This window comes from Lissotriton helveticus, chromosome 3_1, assembly GCF_964261635.1.
Source record: "Lissotriton helveticus chromosome 3_1, aLisHel1.1, whole genome shotgun sequence".
In the NCBI taxonomy this organism is placed as follows: Eukaryota; Metazoa; Chordata; class Amphibia; order Caudata; family Salamandridae; genus Lissotriton; species Lissotriton helveticus.
In genome coordinates, this window is record NC_136061.1 from 1,548,160,859 (window position 1) to 1,548,185,637 (window position 24,779).

The window sequence follows — 24,779 nt, forward strand, 5'->3', positions numbered from 1 at the left end:
AACAGACCCTGGTCATACCATAATTTCAAAAGACCATTAAAATTCTGATAACAAGCTGTCATATCTGGTTCATTGATTTTAACATAGCAAGATTTGTTATTCAATTGTTTGTACGCCTCTGTTAGGTACAACTGTCGATCCCACAGGACCACATTGCCCCCCTTATCAGCACTTCTTACTATACAATCCTCATTATCAGACACTTTTTTAATCAATCTCTGGTAGGCTTGCTGTTACATGTGCAGTGAATTTTTATTTCTTTTTTTATCTTTGCTAATCTGTGAACTCAAGTTTTTAATCTCATTCACCACTAGGTCGTTGAAAGTGTCAATTACATCTCTTGCTGTTGAAGGTGTAAAACGTGAGTTATGCCTAAAACCAGTTAATGCTCCTTCATCAATCATAACACCTTCTTCTTGGGCGATTGAGCTCTCATCTCTCACATTCTCTTCCCCAGATGTTTCAGCATTAAGGTTCCTTAAAGTCATCCATAGATCCATATCAACCACAGTCAATTAATCCTGTTGATTATCTTTAACCACGGGCACACCAGGTCTTCTCGCCGATGGATTCAAAAGAAAATGTTTTCTTAGTTTTAATGTTCGCACAAATTTGAACAGGTCTATGAATGTGTGTACGTAATCTAAATCTGCCTCTGGGCAAAAAGAAAGTCCTAAACTCAATATTTTTTTATCTTCATCGGTAAGGATTACTTTAGTGAGATTAATTATGGTGGCTTCAGCTCTTGTTACTGGTTCTTGCCTCCTTTCTTCTTCTTCAGTTGCCCCCTTCTGCCTCCTGCTCCTCTGCCTCTTCCTCTTATTGGCTGGGCTGTCAGTGCTGGTTGCTTTGGTCTTAGATTGAACCTCCTCTCCTCGGATAAAAAAACCAAACTCTTCTACGACTGTGGGGACTGCCCGATTTTTCTGCACTCCTTGTTCCTCCTCCAAATCTGTATCAATTTCTGAACTCTGTAGACTACTTTGACCAGAATGCATCTCTTTGGAGGGATTCCCCGCTTTTGTCATATTCTGTCTACGTAGAGTATCGAACTTTTTGGCAAAGGTGTAAATTTGCCCTCTGTCGTAGTCTAGTTTATCTCTGAGGAATTTCTGCGCCTCCCTTTCTTTTATCGCTATTTCAGATTTTCGCAATCTTTCCATCATCTCATTTTTTAACTTGGTTATTACTTCCTGGTCTTGTCTTTTTCCATCTCACCAAGTAACACCTCCAGTTCTTCCAATATCTTTTGGCGAACAATGTCGGCATACTTTATCAAAATCGCCAACATCCTTCGTGACGCATCATTATTCTTGCTGGCCCATTCTCGCAACATGGTTCTGTTCTTCATAACTGGGCGCCACCAGGATTCAAAGCCCTCTGGGTATTCTCTGGACTTCCAAGTAGCGCTGCAGCGACTTGGACTCCCACCATTTGAACATCTCTCCTCGTTTTAATTTCCCTAAGCGCTTCAGTCGCATGCCAAGATCACTTTGTTTATCACCACCACTTGCCTTAGTCGAGAAAGCAGTATTCGCATTCGTGATGTTATCGTTGAAGATTGATAATGCTGCTCTTCTTGCTCCCGTACTTCTGAGGCCGACATCTTTCACCAATATACAAGGGACAACCTCCCTTCAGCTACAACCGTCCCTGCTATCGTGCAATCACTTGAAAACCAGCACCTTTACTCTCCTCCCCTCCTCTCGCTCACTCGGCGCAGTCTTACCTGGCCGCTGCAGTGTCTTCCGCGTGCCTTTCGACCCACTGGTAGACACTCTGCGCTTCAGTGCTGCTGCCCACCACGGAGCCTTCGGCGTCTTCTTCCTGAGTTATGGGGGTGGCGATTCGATACTCCGTAACGCTCTCCTGCGTGTGTACCACCGCCTGCCTCGAGAGTCGCGCCATCAAACCGGACCCCACAGGAGTAGGTCCGCAATATATGCTCCACGCTACCTCCGCTTTTCGCCAGAGGATAACGACGACGCCTTGTGCAGCTGGTTGAAAATTACTTTATTTTGGCCTGACTCGAACGCGTTTCAGCTGTCTTTGCAGCCTTGCTCACTGATATTTTACAAAAGTCAGAAGCAGTCATTTTTTAACGTGTCACTGTGCGTGTCACGTGAAAACTACAGAACGATCAATAGTGTAGACAGACTCGTAGTTTCTTGGTATCATTTCGCAATACAAAGTATTATAAAATGTGTATATGTATGTGTTTTACACTTTATGAAAAAGGCGTGATGTTAGAATGAGGATATAAATGGTGCATAAATAATTGAATGCTTTTAGTGAAACTTCCTTAAGAAAAACAACTTTAAAGGTTAATCTAATAAAACCCCTAATGTCCAACTGTGGAAGGGGAGCGTCTCTCACCTCGACAGGGCGGCGCCCGAGCAGGGAGTCCACGACTGCTGACCCTTCAGCGTCCCTGACGACCAGGACTCCTCCTCTCTCTCTTTCCCTACAAGAAACGGAACGACCAGCGGGGTCGCGAGCCGAACCGGAAGTGAACGCCTGTGACACCGGAAGTCCCGCCCCCATCATCAGCACGACACACAGAAAAGCAGACGACGAGGAGAGCGTTCAAAGCGGCGGAGACAGCGTGCAGAGAACTCAAGACGGAGAGCGGAAGGAGCAAGAGTGGAAGCGAAGAAGAGGAGGACGTCTGGACCGAAGAGTGGTGGAGTCCTCAGGAGGTTGCTGGAGAGCGGCCGCAACTCGCGGGAGAGTTGCGGCGGGGCACGTGAGTACATGGTTATCTTTTCTCCGTGTCTCCCTGTAGATCGTTGTAAACTAGCTGTATATAGATCCCCTCACGGACAGTACACCCCTGCACTGTATATAGTTAGTCATTTCACTACACTTAGCCCTTTGTATCATAGCCCCTGCACATCCCTCTCACCTCAGCACGCTCTTCCCATTCCTCTCTCTCGATCCCCCCCCCCCCTCTTTGAATCCTCCCGTACCGTCCTCGCCCTCACGTTCTCTCTGGTCCCCTCACATCCCGGTGGTTGGTGACAGTACTCCAACGGTCCAAAAGCCGATAAGGACTAACTGCCCTGTTGTCTCTCCTTCCCCTCCGAGGCGAAACCCGATCCCGACCCGTGACCAGAAGCAGACTCGAAGACCTCCTCACCCGGACAGACAGCCCAGCTGAGTGGAACCCTGTTCGGCCTACGAGACAGCCAGCCTCACCTCCTTGCTACCCCTCTTGTTTGTCTACAGAACAATAAAACCAGCTGAAATAGCGCAATACATCCGGCCTCCACGCCTGTTATTCCGGTCTGCCCATACCCCTAGTCCACACCAACATACTATAAAATATATATATATGTGTAATTTTTATAGTGTTAAAAAAACGGTACAGCGATACTCACATACCCGAACAAAGAAAAAACACACACACACACACACAAAAAAAAAGGAATATATTAATAACCTAAAACAAATTAGAGGAACTAACTCATACTGATAAATAAAATGGTTGATTGTAACACAGCTATAATCTACACTATTCAATATTTAAATTAAAAATGTAATACAGTAAAAAAGCATAAATCACAGGATGTACAGGTAGAAAATTAATTTTAAAACTTTACAAATTAACTATAAAAAGCAAACATTACAGCAGCATACAACTTATAAAAATAGAATGTTTTAAAAAACTTTACAAATTCACTGAAAAACAAAGGTTACAGGGACGTAGTTAGGCTCAGATTTCACTTGTACAAAACCAGTGAAATTCATTAGTTATAGTTACCTGAGCTAACCATAACTCAAGCCCCTGCATTACACTACTTATGACCTCACATATTACATCACAATGACATGGTCAGGGACCTCATTGATGACACTTCAAATGACATCACTGATGACATCATCTGCAGAATCACTTACACACCAACACCCCCATACAACCTCTCGAACACCCACTCTCACTCAACCACACATATATACAATGACAGACAGAAGCAAACAGTAAACACACCTACTCACTGATTCATAAAGACACTCACAGATTAACTCATCCATACAGTTACTAACGCAACCATTAACTCACATATGTAACCATGGATACTTGTATTCAGTAACCAATACAGCCACTCAGACCACTTACACACCCACTTGTACACCCATACACCCACTCACTCACACAGGTACTGACAAATCTACTCACCAATACACTCACTCACACAGCTGCTCACTCCCCATACAGTTACTCACACACCCACTTGCTTACTGATCCATATAGTAACACTTGCACTCACTCACCTGTACAGTCACTGTCATAAGCATAAACTGTCTCACAGAATCTCTCACACTCAATTACTCACCTTTACAGCCACTAACATAACCATTCACTCACCACAGAGGCACTCAGTCAGTCATATATGCAGTTATACACCCCATCACATACCTATAGAACCAATAATGCTCTCTCTCACTCACACAGACACACTTACATAGTGTTTACTGACCCATAGTCACTCATGCACCATCTCATTCCACAGTTACAGTCAGTAACACACCCGCACAATCACACATTAAGCCACTCATTCACCATTGTACCCACTTTCACAGACTCACTCACCCATACACACTCACACACCTATACACTTACTCAGACACCTACTGAGACACCACTCACTCACCCATACAAGCATTTGCAATGCAATAGGTCTCGCATTTACACAAGTTTAAACTATTGGCATTATAAATGACACTGCCTTTTATTTATGTTTTAAAAACAAAAATAAAAGGCATTGTTAGTTGCAATGTCAATAGCACAAACTCGCGTAAATACGGGACCTATTGCATTGCAAATGCTTGTTATAGTTTGTCCTTGCTCAAATCAGTGTAATTTCTTTTCTTTTTCTGTTTCCATGTTCTTAATTTCTTGATTTTGCTCTAAGTGTCAATCTTAGTGTCATACCATTAGTAGTTGTATGTCATTCATAAGTACTCTGAAACCTTGAAAATAGTTTACCTAAGCACTCTTAAAACGTGGCAACTATGCAGTATGTTTTCCATATCGGATAGTGTCCTTCCATCTCTGGTGCTTTGAAATAGTTTTAAGATCTTCATAGAGTTTCTTGTTGCTGGAATGGCTGTAATTTCTGATGTTTATATGATTCCCTCATCTTCTTCACTTGATTTTTGTTCGTGAGAAAGCGTCACTCGTAGTCGTTGAATGTCACTCATAATTACACCAACAATTTTAAAATGTCACATTTAAGCAATCTGAAACATTGGCAGCTATGCACTCGCATAGCAGAGTATTTCTACGTCTTTCACTCCAAATTGATGTAGATACGAATTCAGCCAATCTAATATAGTCATTCATTTTCCATAATGATGCAGTTTCCTCATGACCAATAAAGCTACGAGTTGCACAGGAGTCTTTCAGCGCAACGTTATGATGCAGGAAAAATAGTTGAGGAGCACGAGAAGAAAATGGGGCGAGCGCGCTCGAAATAAAAACGTTTTTAAAGCATTTCATGTTATTTACTCAAACTTAATAAAATAAATGAGTTAAAAAATCAACGCGATATCCACAGTGGCCGCCCCGGAAGTCAGGCACGGTCGCCTGTGACGGGGGCGGGGCCACGTCCAGACCGGAAGAGGAGGCAGGCGGAGTCGATGCGTCTCGCGGCCCGGGGCTCCTGTGAACGGTGTGGAGACCCGGGGCCACGCTAGCAGGAGGTTGGGCGCCGCGTGCTGAGAGAAGAGTCCCCGACATTGCCCAGGTAAGTTTCAAAAGGCTGGGGGGGCTTGGTGCACTTGTGTGTGTGTGTGTGCGTGTATGCTCGTGTGTGTATGCGACGGCGACGGCGGGGGAGGGGGGGCCTCGGTGCACTTGTGTGTGCGCGCGTATGTGTCAGGGGGGGTGTGTCTCTGTATGTATGTATGTATGTATGTGCGTGCGTGCATGGGCGCTTGGGTGTGTATGCGCATGCGTGTGTGGTGCTTGCGCCTGGCCACAGCGCGCGTTCCCGTTTCAAATCGGCTCCAGGGATGCGCGCGCCCCAAACTGTCTCCTGGGGAGCACACTCCCTAACATAAGATCTCGGCGGAGACGCGCTTCCGCGCGTCTTTAGCCGAGACCTAACAAAAACTCACAGACACTTATGTTTACATTCTCTGACATAAATACATACTTACTCTTTTATAATCCATATACACACCCACTGACTCACCCATAAAGACACTTTCAGCCACTTACCTTCCTTTCTATATTTAATGCTCAGTAACTTTTGTAAAACTGTTTCAATTACTGGATTATGTCATCAGTGAGGTCATTTGCGATATCATCAATGATGTGACTGACCATCCCATGAGTGCTGTAATATATGAGGTCATAAGCAGTGCATTGCGGGCGTGATTTATAGTTAGCTAATAACTGCTGAATTTCACTGGTTTTGTACAAGTGAAATATGAGCCTAACTATAACATCCCTGTAACCTTTGGTTTTTTCAGTGAATATATATATGTATATACATACATATAATATATATACAAACACATTCACATTATATATGTTCTATGGGACAAATACTTTTAGCAAATAAGTATACAATTGCTTGATAGATTGACATAAATAATGCACAAAAGAGTTAATAGAGGAAATATGCAGAGGAAGACATAAGAAGGGAGCCAGAAAAGTCACTATCGAAGCTGTCTTTACTACGTAGCAGGACCCCTAAGGCAAGAAATGTTATGACTACTACTTGAAATCCAAACATTGAGCTTAGAGACACGTAAAAGTGTTATTGCAGTGAGCACGACTGTCATTGGTGCGCTAGTAGACCTGCTTTTGGAAATTGAATGGAAACATGTGAAGCTGCTTCACTGAACACAGTTCAAGACTTTGGAAACTATCATTTATGTGTGTAAAGTCTGTATGAAGTCTATACTCATTAGTATTGTGCAGCCCAATGAAACATGAGTGAAGCTGTAAGTGTGACCCAGCAAAAGTCGCAGAACAACTCTGCTTTGATACTGCTCCTAGAAGGACTAAGGGGCACATGCATCAACCTATTTAGGAAGTGCAAACGGTGCGAATCGGTAAATTCGGCCGTTTGCACTTCCTAAATACGTTTTTGGGATGCATCAAACACTTTTTCAGAATTCTCATTTTTTTGCATTTCTTAAAAATGCGAATGCATTTAAGGAATCGCATTTGTGCGATTCCTTAAATGCAATGCATCATTTAAAAAAAAAAAATGCGAATTATGAAATAGGAAGTGCAAATTAACACGAGGTTGACCCTCGTGTTAATTTGCGAAAATCTGTCAAAAAGCAAAAAAATGCATTTTTTAAACTGTCATGTTACAGACACACATGTCCTTAGGACATGTGTGTGTGAAACATGCACTTTCAAATGCATTTCAGGGGTGCAGGGGGGGTCCTTTGGACCCCCCCCGCACCCTTGGAATGCATCAACAAATTGCGAATTTGTAAATGCCTTCCCATTGACTCCTATGGGCCTTTTGGCCCATAGGAATCAATGGGATTTGCGAAAATGCACTTAGGAATTCGCTATTGATTTGGGATTCGGTAAAAATTGCGATTTTTACCGAATCCCAAATCAATAGCCAAAAAAATGATGCATAGCATTTTGCAATTCTTAATTTGCGATTCGGTAATTTTCGCAAATTAGGAATCGCAAAATCTATGAATGATGCATGTGCCCCTAAATGAGTAGCTCTTCATAGGTGTTTGGCTAACAGTGGCTAATGGGACGGACGTCTGGTGTAACCTGGGCCCATCCCATAGGAGCACAGGTGCATAAGAGGTTTAACTCTGAATACGAAGAGAAAGTAGTTGATCATTTCAAAGACTGTATTGTCTGACGACACCAAATGCAGATATTTGCATCCGTTGTCAGGGCTGCTATAGGCCACCATTAACTTAGGCGTTTCCATAAACAAGTATGACACAAATGACTTCTATGTGGCATAGAAGCCCCTCCAAAAATCCAGCATGCCTTCCTGACCCATGTGCAAGTGAATACTAATAAATGAGACGCCGGATCCTGTCATGCCAAAAATGAAGTTCCACCTCCTCACCTTGTGAATCTTCTTTTCTTCCTCGCATCGCTGCTGCAGCTGTCTCAGCTGCACGTGCAGCTGACTTTCCACCTGTCGCTGCTTGTCCAGCACCTCTTGGTAGTTCTCCTTCAGTCTCACGCGCTCAGAGATCATCTTCTCCTGAGATGAAAACAGGACCATAATGAGGGAGGGCATCCTCATTAGAGGACAACATTAATCACGGATTGCTTCCATGTACAGGACGAAAAAGTGCAGAACGAGCTGCTGAAATGCAAGATTCTCTCTTTGACATACAGCGGGTACAACACAGTCTGCAGAAAAATAAGCTTTAATCGCACAGAGAGAACAGGTAACACACGAGCAGACGGAGTACCAGCCATACAGTGCAATCTTCCAGGTAGTAACTATTTTAGGGCAATCAAATCACAAGGGTGTAGTTTATGTTGTGCATGCTCCAAAGACTCTGCGGCCAAACACCTAGATAGCGAAATGCAGATCCTGCAATTCAAACAATGGATTAGGGAACCCACACATATTGCCGGTCATACCCTGGATCTTGTGTTCTCCAATATAGATTTCACCAATATAGTGGAAATCAGTCCCCCATCGTGGACAGATCACTTCCTGATCTCTTTCACCCTCAGCCTACTGGTGCAATTAACCCGCTCCCAAATGATATAAGCAGGGGTAAGAAGAGCCTGTAGACTAGTAACCCCTGACACATTTGAGCGCCACTTTTCCTTGACTGACCAGGATGTCTCAATGCCCCCGCTCGTACACACAAGCGCAGAAAGTCTCCAAGCATAAATTTTGAATACCCTCAACCTCTGTGCCCCCAAACTAGGGAGCCATTCCCAAGGCAGATCAAAATCTGAAAATTGGTACTCAATAGATCTCAAAGTCTTGAAGAGAAAGTGTAAAATGCTAGAGCACAAGTGGCGACTATCCAAATTAGATATAGACAGACAGTTATATAGGACAGAACTGAGGCTCTACAACAATGCCATCAAAAGCGCCAAGAAGACTTACTTTGAAAAACGTGTGAATAGAAATAGCAACTCACCGAAAGAACTCATAGTTAAAGAGCTCTGTAGTCCAGCCAGTCTGTCCCAAGTCTTGGCACCCTCTTTTGAGGGATGAGAAACCATCAGCAGTTTCTTTGCCAGTAAAATCGCGGCGATTTATTCTTCATTTAGAGATCAACATCCACCAGATGATATAGATTGGGAAACTTTAGGTCCTCAACTGGATGCCCAAATTCATCTCAGCAATTTCAACCCCTTCACAGAGGAGGAGGTGGCCAAAGCAATTGCGGAAGTTAAATCAGGGTCTCCACTAGACCCTTGCCTTCACTGAGGGCCAGATGTAGGTAATCTTGATTTACCGATTCTAAAATACCGAATTTTACCGATACGGTATTTTAGAATCGGTAAATGCTATGTAGGTAAATATTCGGTAAGTATTACCGAATCGGTACGATTCGGTATTTACCGAATCGATAAAATGGAGAACTCATTCAAGGGTGGCAGGGTGTCACACTGACACCCTGTTGCACCCCTGAATAGTGCATGGGTGCACATGTGGCAGACATGTACAGGGCATGTATGTCTGCCACATCGCACTGTTGTAAAAGCAAAATAATTGCTTTTGCAAAGGTTTTCGATATTTACCACCAACTTGTAGTTGGTGATAAATACCGAATCCTTACCTATGCAATGCACTCATTTGAGTGCTCCCTACATTGCAAATTCGGTAAATTACCGATTCGGTATTTTGAGGAATAGGTAATTTACTGATTCCTTAAAATACTAAATCGGTAAATTACCGAATTTGTAATTGAGGCCACCTACATCTCAGTAGCCTAATACCGGTCGGTAACGGCCGAAATTCGAAAATTTCGGCCGTTACTGACCGGTATTAGGCAACCTACATCTGGCCCTTAATCTTTTCACCGTTACACCAATCATATGGCCTTACGTCACAGATATTTAACCAATCCCTACATTCTGCAGTATTTCCAGAGATCTGGAAGAAAGCCACAGTAGTTCCCCTACTAAAAGAAGCAGGCACAGACGTTCAAAATCCGGCAAATTACAGACCAATATCCCAGCTTCCATACCTATTCAAAGTGATGGAGAAGTTGGTAAATAAAATATCAAAAGAATGGGGGAGGTAGAGGTTTTTTTGGAGCTAGGTCTGCCCTCCTTTATTGTGCTATAACTGAAACCCGAGGTGTCGGGTAAAGGACCTAGTCATAGGTTAGGGATAGGGCATCTGATCAGTGAGATCTGGAAATGCATCCAGGAAAGAAAAATGTCTTTCTTGAGTCCCCTCACTCACCAGGGTCTCCCCACAGTTACATGCTTCATCATAGGGGCCATCCCAGCTCTCTACGAACTGGGGCGTGCTGCGACTTGCCCCCCAGCTGGCATGGCCCCTATGATGGAGAATGTCACCGTGGGGAAACCATGGTGAATGAGGGGACTCAAGAAAGAAAATGTTCTTTTCCGGAGGCATTTCCAGATCTCACTGATCAGATGCCCTATCCCTAAACCTATGACTAGGTCCTTTACCCGACACCTCGGGTTTCAGTAATAAAAGTTGGTAAATAAGCAATTAACCAACTAACTTGAGACCAATTAGATCCTGGATATCACCTAAACTGGTTTCAGAGCTAACAACCGCATGGAGACCACCCTTCTGGCAGTGCTAGACAATGTCTGGTCTGTGGTTGATCAGGGCAAAGCCGCCGACCTGATTCTACTAGACCTGTCAGCGGCTTTCGATACTGTCTCACACTACCGCTTGCTGGAAACTTTACACACGAAAGTCATACATTCTAAAGACTTCAGTGGACATGCTCTTTCTTAAGCAACCGTACACAGGCCATACAGTTGGGCGCCTTCTCCTCAACCTCAAAATCAATCAAGTATGGAGTGCCACAGGGAGCCTCCTTGAGCCCCACTCTCTTTAATGCCTATGTGTCCTCACTAGCTAAAATCAGTGACAAGTGGGGCATCAGCATCTGCTCTTACGCAGACGATACACAACTGATGATTGCTATCGATGGACACGAAGACACGAGGATTAGACTCACTAATCGTCTCGCGGAAATGTCAACCTGGATGTCCGACCACTGTTTGAAACTAAATGCAGACAAGTCGGAGAGTCTACTCTTCGGAGGAGCGCTTTCAGTCTGGAATGCAACCTGGTGGATGAATGTTGCACTTTATAAATAAATAAATAAATGCTGCAGAACACATAACACATAATAACTGCAAAATTAATAGACATACCAAATTCTTTTCGATAATTTCTTCAGTATTGATGCCAAAATCTCGACTCTCAAAGTCAGTCTGAAAACAAAACAAGCCACAACATTCAGTGCTGTAAACAGGCAAGATATGAGATACATTACAACAGAAGTGACACGCCTAGTAGGGTACCAGAGCATGGCTTGGCATCAAGGAGTGTGGGATATAGGGAGCAACTAGGAAAGTTCTTAATATGTCAGTGGGTGCGGGACAGATGTGTCTCTTGTAGAGGAGAACTCAGCTTAATCTCAGTGTGGGGTGAATGAGAATGAAGCACTTTGACGACCTCAGTTTATTGTTATTTAGTGGAGAACGTATGAGGAGCTGAGCTTCTTTTCAGTGGGTTTATAATAAGTGTACTTAACGCAGAAACGTCCGAAATAGGGTTCGGGGGAATAGTCAACTAGATCACCAGATACAGAAACATACTGAGACATAAAGTCAAACAGCCTTCCAGTACAGGGACGTTATGTGAGGGGAGAGAAATGAAGGGGGTGAGAAAGGTAGGAAGCAAAAGCAAGCAGGGGGACACGCAGAGCAGAGGGCAAAATTCAAAGTGGAGCTATGTAGATGGGGTAAGCAAGAATGTATAGGGGCAAAACAAGAGAAAATCACAAAGCACTGTTCTGGCACACAGTAGGCGGCATGGAGACCAGAGATAGACAGGCATGCGGCAGAAGGACAGAACATCAGAGAGGGCAAAAGGAAGACATGGTGATGATGGAGAAGGTAGCCTACATGAAGAGAGTACTGAGGACAGCACATAGAGAGCGGGCTGGCTAGTCTGTAGGGAGGCAAAGAAGCAGACATCTGAGTAACACTCAACCTGGATCGCGATATTGTGACAGGGTTTTAGCTCTGTCCAATTTCCAGCCTGGGTCCCTCCTCCTGTAAGTGGTTTACCCACTGGTAAGTATGTGGGTGAAGGGTCACGACCAAACGCCCGCCTGTACAAGTCCATGGGGCAAATGAAGGGTAGCTGCCCTATAAGTCCATTGTTCGACACCATCGCCTCTGTGGACTCATCTGGTAATGAGTAAAACATCTCATCGTCGAGGCAATCCCCCGGTTGCTCTTCTGTGCCTTCCCCCTCGTCCACAAGGGCATCGAAAGCAGCCCCATCAAAGTCAGTCTGCGCCGATGCATTGTTGCTCTTGCCACCATCTGGGTTCAGAACCTTCTCTGCGGTATGCTGAGACACTTCCCAATCGACAAGTGCTTGGAAAGCATAGTGGTATTCTTCAGCAGCATCGCTTGATTTTCTGCAACAAGCGCATGCACACTGTCAAAACATGTTACTTCACTGAAAATTGCAGCGCACGCCTTTAAAGCATACTCGGAAATCAGAAAAGAAAAAGCTTCCTACAAAAAGCTAACATGTAGAACAAGAAAGAAAGCTTTTTAATATATTAATTTATTAAACAGATGTAATAAAAATAGAAAACGAATGGATTTGAAAAGGAAAGTATATTCCTTCCACCATGAATCTTCCTTCTCCCCTACCCTGGTTATATCTATTCTCAACGTTAGGAGGAAAAAAGTTACAATATTTCTAGTCCTGTTCTGAGCAAGAGAATAGAATGCCTGTAGGCCACAGAGGAGGACGAGGTTTAAGCAAAAGGGTGCCAAGAGGCACAAGAAAGTGTTTTGGTACAATATCCAGGGCATCCCAAAGCCTGTTAGCCGCTGCCTTGAAGAAGTCTAGCACATCCCCATCCTCATCTATGAAGAGGCCCGGTGTGTACTTAAGGTCTTTATGGAGAATGTGATCTAGGAGCATGTCAATCTAAAACGAGCACGCCAAGAGGACGTCTACGACCTCATTGGATGTGGTCTATGTTCTGAAGCGCCAGGGACGCGCTCTATAAAGATTTGGTGGTTAGATACTTCTACATACTCCCAAAGTAATAGGAGTAATGAGAAAGAGGTGATTGGCAGGTAAATATGCACGTATATAGCTCCTATCTAAATGTACATCATGGTGGTGGGTGGGGGGGGGACTATAATTAATGCAAAATCTCTCACAAGTAACATCTGGTGTCACACAAACGTGTCAAAGCCAGTTACATCTATGCATTTTGGCAGCCGCGTGTAGAATGATTATTATTTTATTTTTTTAAAGATGAGGGACCAGACTACGCTCGAGTATATAGAAAAGAGACTCCTTGTACTTCTGGGGGGTTAAACACGTTTTCTTATAATGTAGTTATGAAATGTTTTCATGTATGCAATGCTTACTGTGTTTGTAGGTTCATCGGCTGATCTTCGAGGGTTCGCTCAGTATGAGCTTCCACGGAGAGGGGAACTACTTCAGACGGTGTAAGAGCCCTCTTCTCTTCAACCTCCATGGCAGGCAAGGCTTCTGCAGCCAACTGTAAAAAGAAACTGATACATATTGAGAGACATGAACGAACGTGTAGGGGGTAAAACAAAAAAATCGTCACACATGTACCTACAGAGAAGCTAGAGGAAGATAGAAAAACGTCACAGAAAACCAGAATATTTCTTAACTTCACAGAACACAGTAAAGAACTTGAAAAATGTGCCTACCTACAGTAATTATTCCAGTTAGGGAAGATAACACTCCAAAAAGGATGGAGATCGACAGACACATTCCAGGTGACAGTAAAGTGGTAGTACAAGGGTCGCAGTAGACATCTTAAGGGGACAATGGCATTAAGGTGTGAGGTGACGCATGACGTATAATTGAAAATTAATTTGCTCCTAGTACAGCAAATGGGAAGAGCTTTGAAACAGTTGTAAACAAATAAGTGTGTTGTTAAATTACACTCTATAAAAGACCACTGTGGATAATTCACACTTACGTCTGCATTATCAGATGTCTTAATTAGATCAAAGTAATAACTATTGTTGTTGTAATACTTTATTCGAAAATATATCATAAAAGTACAGACATACAAAAATACATAGAACAATTTATCAAGTATTACAATTTCAAAAAAGTCAACACTAAAAACCGGGAAACAACCTTTACAACGCAACTTTTACAACGCACTACCATTACAACAAAACTTTTACAACGCAAAAACTTTTACAACGCATACCATTACAACGCATGTTTTTACAACGTAAGTACTTTTACAACGCATGCCATTACAACGTAAGTATTGGTAAGTATATAATTATATTTAATATTTTATATGTTTTTTTTTTTTTTACGTTTTCAGTTTTTGGGTAAAGGGGTATTTTTAGGGTTTAGGGTCAGTTGGTTCAGGGTCAGTTTTCAGTTTTTGGGTAAAGGGGTATTTTTAGGGTTCAGGGTCAGTTTTCAGTTTTTGGGTAAAGGGGTATTTTTAGGGTTCAGGGTCAGTTTTCAGTTTTTGGGTAAAGGGGTATTTTTAGGGTTCAGGGTCAGTTTTCAGTTTTTGGGGTACAGGGGTATTTTTAGGGTTCAGGGACAGTTTTGGGTTTTTGGGGTACAGGGGTATTTTTAGGGTTCTGGGTTAATTTGGGTTTTTGGGGTACAGGGGTACAGGGTAAAAAAAAAAAAATTAATTAAATTAAATTATATTAATTACAATTAATTTAAAATAAAAATATTATATACTTACCAATACTTACGTTGTAATGGCATGCGTTGTAAAAGTACTTGCGTTGTAAAAACATGTGTTGTAATGGTATGCGTTGTAAAAGTTTTTGCGTTGTAAAAAATTCGTTGTAACGGTATGCGTTGTAAAAGTATGCGTTGTAACGTCATACATCCCTAAAAACCAGATTAAGAGATAGAGGAGGGACATTATTAAAAAATCCTTCTTATGGTGGGTCTGAACAGGCATTAGATAACAGCTTAGACCGGATAAACCAAGCGCTTGCCAAATATTTAGCGACCCCACAAACAATGTACATGGAGGAGGTATTGGTTAGAATAATGCGCAGAGCTGATCTGTGGCCCCTGACTCCTAGCTCCCTACACACAGGTTTCAACCATTTTGCTCTAGCCTGCTTATAGGCGTTACATGCAAACAGAAAGTGGCCAAGGGATTCTTCCGGAGATGAGAAACCTGGGCATTTTAAGTCGTGCTCCCTCCTAACCTTCCACCCTTCCTTAAATTTATTGAGGGGGAGGGTGCCGTATCTTAGTTTCAGGAACAAGGGTCTATCACGGGGAGTCTGCATAAAGTCCAAGAATGGCTCTAACTTTCTGAAAGGCTTATGTTCAAGAAAGTTATTCGTCAGAGGGCCCCAGTTTGAATTCTTTGAATCCTTGGCCTCTACCCAATCCCAGTATCGTTTTTTGACAATTTGTTTGGGTGGGGGGGATTGTGAGGCCCAAAACTCAGCCAAACCTATAGACTCCACCAATTTCTTTAGGTTGTTAAGCCACTTTATTTTGTTGGATACATTCAAACTAATTAGCTCATCCAACACTAGAGCATAATTTGCTAGTTCGGGGGTCCTTCTGAGACGCACCCAAAATAGCAAAGGGCGAAGTTGGACTATTTCAGAAATCGATCTTTTGCCCATGTCAAAGAATAGTGGTTTCAACGGGGTCGAGGGGGGGGAAGCGAAACTATATCTCTCATGAACTTATTTTCTGCAACTACCAATGCCTTAGTATTCTCAGCACCCCACAATTCAGAGCCATAAACTGCCGAGGCTAAGGCTTTCCCCTCATAAACTGCCAGGGCGGGGGCTATTGGTCTGGTGATAGAGAGGCGCTGATTCTTTAATATCGCTCCAGAGACCCTTTTAAGGTTTAGAACCATTTTAGACAAGTGGGAGTCCCATCTCACGTTATTGCAGAGCCTGACCCCAAGGTAGTCTAATTCATCCACTACCTCTAAAGGAGTCCCATTCAGAGAGAGATAGGCCTTCTTGAGCTTTCTTTTGGCAGATAATACCATCAGCTTCGTTTTCATAGTGTTAACCGTTAATCCACAGTCTTTACAGAAAACACTGAAGCGGTCGGGCAGTTTTTGCAAACCCCTGGGGGTTTTGGACATCAGGAGGGTATCATCCGCAAAGAGGAGTGTAGGGGTTTTCTCACCGACAAGGACAGGGGCATCCGCAGGGTCCTCCCTCAAATGGTCCACCACCCCATTTATAAAGAGGGAGAACAGTGTCGGAGCCATCACAAATCCCTGCCGCACCCCTCTATTAACTGGTACCCTCCCTGTCAATTGGCCCTGACTCCCCCAACGAATCCTTGCATAGTTGTCTTCGTGGAGTTTGATGATAAACTGCAACAAGTAACTAGGGAATCCCATATCAAGTAAAACCTCCCAGAGTTTGGCACGTGGAATAACATTGAATGCTGTTTTCAAGTCTATGAAAGCCAGGTACAAACTACCCTTGGTGATAGACACTGACTTCCAGTAGACTGCACAGAACCGGAAAACCTGGTCCATCGCACCGACATTACGCCTAAACCCCGCCTGGAAATGGCTCAGAATGTCATTATCTGTAAGCCATGACTCTGTTCGGTTTATGATGACCCTGCCAACTACCTTTTGGATGGTGTCGATTAGACTTATAGGTCTGTAGTTGGCAGGGTCCTCCCTATCACCTTTCTTGTATATAGTGATGACCTCCGCGCCCTTCCAGGATTCAGGGACAGGGTGGCCGTGGTGAATTAGATTCATTAAACAGGCTATAAGGTCTGCCCATAGTTTGGGGTCGTGCAGTAGCAGATCCCCCGGCAGGCCATCTGGGCCAGCCGCCTTCCCTGGTAGTATTTTTAAAATAGCGTCCTGGACTTCTCGCTGGGAAAACAACTCTTCCTGCATGCAGGGCACGCTTTGGAGTTCCATAGCTGGAGATGTTGTTTGACCTTCAACGCTGTCCTCACAGTACAATTTTAAAAAATGGGAGTACCATTGATGTTCATTTATAGGATTTAAAATTGGCTCTACCCCCCTTCTATCAAGAGCATTAATCAATTTCCCAAAAATAATAGAATTTTTTACAAAGGCTGCGACCTTGAGCTGCTGCCAATGCTCCTCCTCCCAATCTTTCTTAGCTGATGTTATACTACTCTGATACTCCTTTCTGGCTAGTCGGACTGCTGTGGGATCCTTACTTTTTATAGCTAACGTGATGACTTTCCTCTTTTTCCTACAGTTTGCCGTATACCAGGGGTTACTCTAAAGGGGTTTTTGGTTTAACCTGAGTATCCCCTGTGGCCTCTTGGAGAAGAATTCTCCTATTTTATCTGTTAAATCTTTATACAATACTGGCAAATTTGATCCGGGAGAGTTAGGTGCTACTAGAGTGACAGATGAAAGGCTACAAGTTTCAACTAAAACTAGCTCTTTAATGCTATTTAGTTTCTCCTCTTCACACCTAACCACATTCCATTTTAATTTCCGGTTACAATTAGTAGGAAAGACCTCTTTAGTAATCATCTCTGGATTTCCACTTTTGCTGATCCCATTTGCCCAGTGGATTTCCATACATAATGGATTATGATCACTATCTATTGATTGCCTAACCTCCATGTCAACTAGACTTGACCATGATTGTGTGTCCAGAAAGATATAATCAATTCGAGATGGGCAGCTTATCCTATTATAAGTCATTGCTCCATCACGGTCTGAGATAGTCCGCCCATTAAGAGCCCGTAGATTGTGTTCTAAAGCCAGAGCATTCAACTGGATTGCTCTGGCTGTCCATTTCTTAATGGGTGCAAGAACTAGGGGAGGTATAGTCTGCCTCCAATCCTCCGAGTTAAAACCCAATACCTCTTCATCATCCAGGGGTTCAAAAGTGCAATTAAAATCTCCCCCCACTAATATTTTGGATCTGGGTGGAAGATCTGATAACCTCATATCTAACAACTCTATTGTTGGCGAAGTTAAACCACCCTGAAGACCTCTTGCATAAACACAAAAAAGTTCAAAGATAGTACCCCCAGACGGGCTCTTTAGGGAGATGTGTAAAATGTCGTTAGAGTCAACATTATGGGTGGTAACAACACAATTCAAGTTCACCTTTACCCAAATATGCAGGCCACCAGACGGACGACCTTTCCCCACCGTGACTGCAAGAATAAAATAGGTTGAGTACCCATTTTTATATTGCGGGACAGACACCAGGTTTCTTGGAACATGCATATGTGGAAGGTGTTAATAAAATCGTTCCAATCTGGATTAACAAGATTTTTTTTTAATCCTGCTATGTTCCAAGACAAAATATTAATGGAGGTAGGGGCTACAGATGGTTCCTTGGTTATAACTGGAGTACTGGGTTCCTTTTCTCCTAAACCAAGAGTAGTAGTTCCCGAACTGGCTGTACCATCCCTAGCGATTATAGAACCTTCCCTAGGGGTAACTGACACCTCCCTCTTTCCAATTTGTCCAGAAGGCTGGGTTGGAAGTCAATCAACTCCCTCCAGTCCACTGTAACGATTGTAACAGAGGATTAGGGGATAATTGAGCTGTGGACCAAGCCATTCCCCATTAAACTGATTACCACCTTGGATGGACCTCCCAGCTCTTCTTCTTCGTACGGTGTTCCAACCTCCGTCGTCACCCCCACCCCAATTAAAGGTATTCTGATCCCCTAAGGGCTCGGGCCTCATCCCCCCCCCCCCCCATATTTAGAAACCCTCAACCAGCTCCACCTATTGTCATGATGTTCCGTAGACATATAGAAATATGACAGGGGTTTAACCATGATCGAGGAGTTGTTGTTACATGGTGGCCCGCAGCAAATATGCTCCACCAATCGCGGGTCCTCAAATGTTACCACAACACAGTCTCCCTGTAAGCTTTTCTTGTTCTCTCCTACCCATGGAGCTCTCTCCACCATAAGCATTTTATTGTTAATATTAGGAGGAGGAGGAATATTTCTGTCTAACCAATGGCATACTTTGTTTTTGAGAGCCCAGAAGGGTTCAGAAGTGGCAAGGGCAAGCTCGGGGACGCCTGTTAAAACTATCACATAGGGACAGGCGTCAGGTGGTAAACTGATGTTCCGACGTAGCTTCGGTTTCTCAAGATGGGATAGAGGGGGTTTAGGGGCTAAGGTAGTGGAGCCGGCTACATTCTGGGGCTTAATAGGTACGTTAGTTGCTGGCTGTTTGGGACACACTTTATTGCCCTTAGGGGGTTGGGGTTTTAGGGGGGTGGGTCTTGGGGGTGGGGTTATCCCCTACAGATTGATTCTTAGCCATATGCGGAAGACTACGGGTGGGGGCCGGTACATTGGGAACCCTTCGGGCTTGATTGTTTTCCCGGGGTTTTAGTTCCTGGAGAAGAGCCTGGAGCTGGTGTTCTATGCCCTGGAGTCTAGTCTCTAAGGGCGAAAGTAGAGACCTGATAAGCTATGTTAGAGAACTTATGAGTGGAGCATTCTTATCCTCCAAATCTTCTGAGGATTCTTCAAGGCTACTATCGTCAAGGATACTGACCAAACTACTATTCGAGACTGTATCATCTGGGATGCCCATTGGTAAAGGGTGGGATAGATACTGTACATTTTCTCTCCCTGTGTTGGGACCCGACGGAACCCTCCCCACATCGGTGCTGCCACTGGCGCAAGCCGCATCACCGGTGCATCCCAACGTATCTAAATTAACTATATTGTCACCATTATCCTTGGGGGTGGTTTGATTTAATTTGGGGATTGCGCCTTCCAATATACCCCTTTCGGTGTGGATGTTGTCACGGTGAACAAGAGCTGGTGTGGATATTAAATTATTAACCAAAGAGGTCGATGTTAAGGAGGACACGGGAGGTGGGTCCAAAAAGGTTAACTGGGTGCTAATAGTAGAGTGAGTCATAGTGTCAACCTGCTTAGAATGGGGATCAGAATTGCTTAGAGCTTTAGTTGGGGTACCCGCAGAGGCTATATTACCTAATGACGACCTTTTAGCATGCGCGAGATCCTGTGAAACACTTCTTTCCATAAGAACTATTCCCTGGTCGATTAGAGAATTGGTGCGAAGGATGAAATTGTCCAGTGTACCTGTCAATTTTTTTGTTTTGTTTTTAGCACCTGCCGCAGCCTGACTGCGGGTTTCACGGGTGGACATAGCCTTTAGCAAGAGTAGCGACTGACAGTAAGATACGCAATCAAGTTGCTAACCAAATAGGAAACAAATTAAACGTGATGCTCGACGTTTCTAGGACCCACAATGAGAGCCAGCTAGCACAAATAAGGAAAGAAAAAACGATCTGAGTACCAGTACAAAAATGATCGCGATAAACTTGCTATGTGGCAGAGTTTAAATAATAAGTCAATCAAGGGTCCTGGCCCAGTCCAGTCCCTGCAGGCCTCGGAGGGCCACAGAGGGCCCGCCCCGGGCTGTTTTCCGCGCGCGTCCCGCTTGCGCGTGAACTAACTTGACTTTTAACAGGCATGAGGCGGGGGCGGGAAGAGGACCAGCTGCGGCAGATGACCAGCCGTACAGCAGGCTGGTCCTCGCAGTCCCGCCGGTAGCCTGGATGCGTGAGAAACCCTCGAAACTCTACACGAGCGGCTCCCGCGAAGCGGGGGCCGCGAGGAGTGGGCTCGCAGTCAGCAAATGAAGGTCCTTGGAGGAAAACAGCAGTCCAAATGTCCGAATCCCAGCAGGAAACAAAGGGGCTCCGTGAAAACGCTTGCTTCCACCAACTTTAACAGGCAGGAGGCGGGGGCGGGAAGAGGACCAGCTGCGGCAGATGACCAGCCGCACAGCAGGCTGGTCCTCGCAGTCCCGCCGGTAGCCTGGATGCGTGAGGAACCCGCGAAACTCTACACGAGTGGCACGCGTGAAGCGGGGGCCGCGAGGAGTGGGCTCGCAGTCAGCAAATGAAGGTCCTTGGAGGAAAACAGCAGTCCAAATGTCCGAATCCCAGCAGGAAACAAAGGGGCTCCGTGAAAACGCTTGCTTCCACCAACTTTAACAGGCAGGAGGCGGGGGCGGGAAGAGGACCAGCTGCGGCAGATGACCAGCCGCACAGCAGGCTGGTCCTCGCAGTCCCGCCGGTAGCCTGGATGCGTGAGGAACCCGCGAAACTCTACACGAGTGGCACGCGTGAAGCGGGGGCCGCGAGGAGTGGGCTCGCAGTCAGCAAATGAAGGTCCTTGGAGGAAAACAGCAGTCCAAATGTCCGAATCCCAGCAGGAAACAAAGGGGCTCCGTGAAAACGCTTGCTTCCACCAACTTTAACAGGCAGGGGGCGGGAAGAGGACCAGCTGCGGCAGATGACCAGCCGCACAGCAGGCTGGTCCTCGCAGTCCCGCCGGTAGCCTGGATGCGTGAGGAACCCTCGAAACTCTACACGAGCGGCACCCGTGAAGCGGGGGCCGCGAGGAGTGGGCTCGCAGTCAGAAAATGAAGGTCCTTGGAGGAAAACAGCAGTCCAAATGTCCGAATCCCAGCCGGAAACAAAGGGGCTCCGTGAAAACGCTTGCTTCCACCAACTTTAACAGGCAGGAGGCGGGGGCGGGAAGAGGACCAGCTGCGGCAGATGACCAGCCGCACAGCAGGCTGGTCCTCGCAGTCCCGCCGGTAGCCTGGATGCGTGAGGAACCCTCGAAACTCTACACGAGCGGCACCCGCGAAGCGGGGGCCGCGAGGAGTGGGCTCGCAGTCAGCAAATGAAGGTCCTTGGAGGAAAACAGCAGTCCAAATGTCCGAATCCCATCAGGAAACAAAGGGGCTCCCAACTTTTATAACTATTATTTACAGTGCTTAGAAATTACAGGACTGTGGTATGAAGTAATACATATTAAAATAAGTAAAGTATTACCGTCACAGTTTACTCTACAAACATTATTGAGCTTGAAAACTTCTGCCTACAGGCAGGCTCAGGATCACTGTTATGTTAAAAATATTTATAGAGCGCACGTACATCATATGGATTCTTGGTGCTGGATATAGGAGGCAGCCTACTGCTCGTTGATTTATTCATATGCCCGGGAGAACAACCACATTTTAAGGAGCTCCTAAATTGAGGGTAACTTGCTGAGGATCGGATGTTGAAGGGGAGAGAATTCCAAAATCGAGGTGCCAGAACAGCAAATCTAGATCCACCTAATCTTTTTCGTTTGAAGGTGGGGATAACCAGGAGATTAAGGTGGGATGACCTTAAGCTCCAGGCAGGGACATACCTCTGGATGAGGGTAGAGATGAATTCCGGACATGAGCCGTGAAGGGATTTAAAAATAAGGCATCCAATCTTAAATGCACTACATTGTGTTACTGGAAGCCAGTATAACTTCCTCATTAAGGGAGTGACGTGGTACCATCTTGGCTGATGGTAAATCAGTCTAGCTGCTTGGTTTTGCACCAACTGCAATCTTCTTGTTAAATGCACCAGGAGGCCAAAGCAGAGTAAAGTTTCAATCAATGTGGACGAGGACCATAGATAGAACAACCTGAACAAGAGCTTCAAAAGTAAGGAATCTACTAATTTTCCAGATCTTGCAAAGCTGGAAAAACAGGTGGAGACTACCAACCCAATCTGGGACTTCCGAGAGAAGTTGCTATCAATTGTGACTCCAGGGTCTTTGCTGGAGTTGATGGTAGGGGTGGCGTACCCAGCTCAGCAGACCAAAAATTTGAGTTCCAAGGATTTCGAAAGCCACCGACTAAAACAAGTCCTGTTTTGTCTGGTTTCAATTTCAAGTAGTTTCTATTCATCCAGGTATGTGTATGTAGCATAGTTGTCTGGAAATTCAAGATGGAGTCAGGAGTATTTTCGATGGAAAAGATCAATTGCATATCATCTGCATAATCTTTCACCCAGAGACAGAATAAATGGAAGAAGGTACAAATTGAACAGGTGCGTGATCAGGGAAGATTCCTGCGACAAGCCACAGGTCAATTTAACTTTGGGAGCCGTGAATTGGGAAAGACGGACCAATTAGGAGCGACCATCTAGGAAGGACGTGAGCCATTTGAGAGCAACTCCCTGGATCCCCGCATCCCTGATAGGGTCCACCAAGAGTTCATAGTCAAGTGTCGAAAGAGCACCAAAGCCTGAGTAGTGACCTTGTCTGCTTCTTTCCTCATTATGTCTAGTATGGTCAGGATTACTGCCTCAGTTGAGTGGGAGGGGCGAAAGCACGCTTGGTGAGAGTGAAGGAATTGGGACTGTTCGATAAAAGAGATGAGGCAGTTGGAAACAGGGGCTTCGAGCACCTTAGCTAACAAGCACTGGCGTTGCCAATAGGTTTCGCATTTGGAAAGTTGGAGCTATTGGTTTTGTAAATGACATTTTATATTTATATATCGTTATTGGCATTGTCAATAACAATATATAAATATAAAATGTCATTTACAAAACCAATAGCTCCAACTTTCCAAATGCAAAACCTATTACGCTGCTGGCGCTGACCAACCCCGCGTCTAACAAGGTGTGGGAAAGCAAATGGCTTGTAAATACAGGGAAGCAGATAAAAAGTTAAGTAAAGCAGTAAGGCGAAGAATCTCGGAAGGAAGCGGCATAGTCCACCATAATTTAAAACTCGGGGCAGACAAGCCCTCCATTATGTGAGGAGTCTCAAAGGGGCACACACTCGAGTCCAGAACAAGAGAAAACAAGCAGCCGGGGGGGCGGTAAACTCCTTGGGTAAACAAGAGCAGTGTGGCGTGGAAATGGTGCTAAGAAGTGTGTTTGCAGCCAGCATCCTTTTAAATTGTCTGCTAGAAATCTCCCAGGCCCTTCCCTAAAGAATGCCGTTCCTCGAAGTACGTGTCTGCTGCATAGTAATAGACCGGGTTGCTCTGTAGAAGTGATGTGCCTGCCGCGCGCCCGAAAGTAAAATAAATAAACTGCACCAGGAATTCGAAAGGAATGGCTGAAATATTAAAGTAGCTCTGGGACCGGCACAATCCTGTCTGAGGAAAATGTCTAACGATCAACTCTCTGCACACTTAACGATAAGGTCTGTTATCAGCTCTTCCCCGCGTCCCTTTGATCTCCTAATTGGAGCTTTAGCGAGTCCTGGAAGCAAATAGGCGGCGCATTGTGCGAGAGGGAGGGGGCCACGGAAAGAGAGAATGTGTGAATGGGAGTGACGGAAAAACACCCGCATTGGAATGAGGCTCAAATGCATTCTTTCCCCGCAAAATGTTTTGTGAACGAGCATAAAGCCAAGTCAGAAGTGTTTGTAGTCGCTTCGGAGAGGAAGAATGTCATCAAAGGTTAAATACATCAGTTGCTGAAAATCAAAGCTTGTCCCTTAAAATGGGGTGTTTGCGTGCGACAGCGGCTCTTAGCAGCATTGGAAAGGCCTGACCACACACTGATATAATATAAGAAACAATTTATTTCTCTATACCATATTTTTTAAGACAGACTTCAGAAGTTTTTAAACGGCTTTCGTAGGTGATATAATTAACATCTCTATTAGAACATATGCGGCCGTGAATAAGTGACGGCGGGGAGAGGTAAACCGAATGCTACCAATGTTGTGGCAGGCGGATTAGGGAGATGTCAGCTGGCCTATGGCCGGAGTG

General features: G+C 44.7%; 1 protein-coding gene across 4 annotated transcripts in view; it reads right to left on the reverse strand.

Annotated features, from left to right (window-relative positions):
• RNF214 (ring finger protein 214) overlaps window positions 1-24,779 on the reverse strand; it is a 203,511-nt gene that overhangs the window by 177,315 nt on the left and 1,417 nt on the right. For 3 of the 4 annotated variants that reach the window (XM_078682288.1, XM_078682285.1, XM_078682289.1), the window contains exons 2-5: window positions 13,607-13,740; window positions 12,195-12,630; window positions 11,351-11,410; window positions 8,073-8,213 (exon numbers count right to left, since the gene is read on the reverse strand). In XM_078682288.1, coding sequence (XP_078538414.1) covers window positions 8,073-8,213; window positions 11,351-11,410; window positions 12,195-12,630; window positions 13,607-13,716 — 747 coding nt within the window. In that variant the 5' untranslated portion in view covers window positions 13,717-13,740. Of the gene's footprint in view, window positions 1-8,072; window positions 8,214-11,350; window positions 11,411-12,194; window positions 12,631-13,606; window positions 13,754-24,779 lie in introns of all 4 variants that reach the window. The other variant, XM_078682286.1, reaches the window with a different exon arrangement.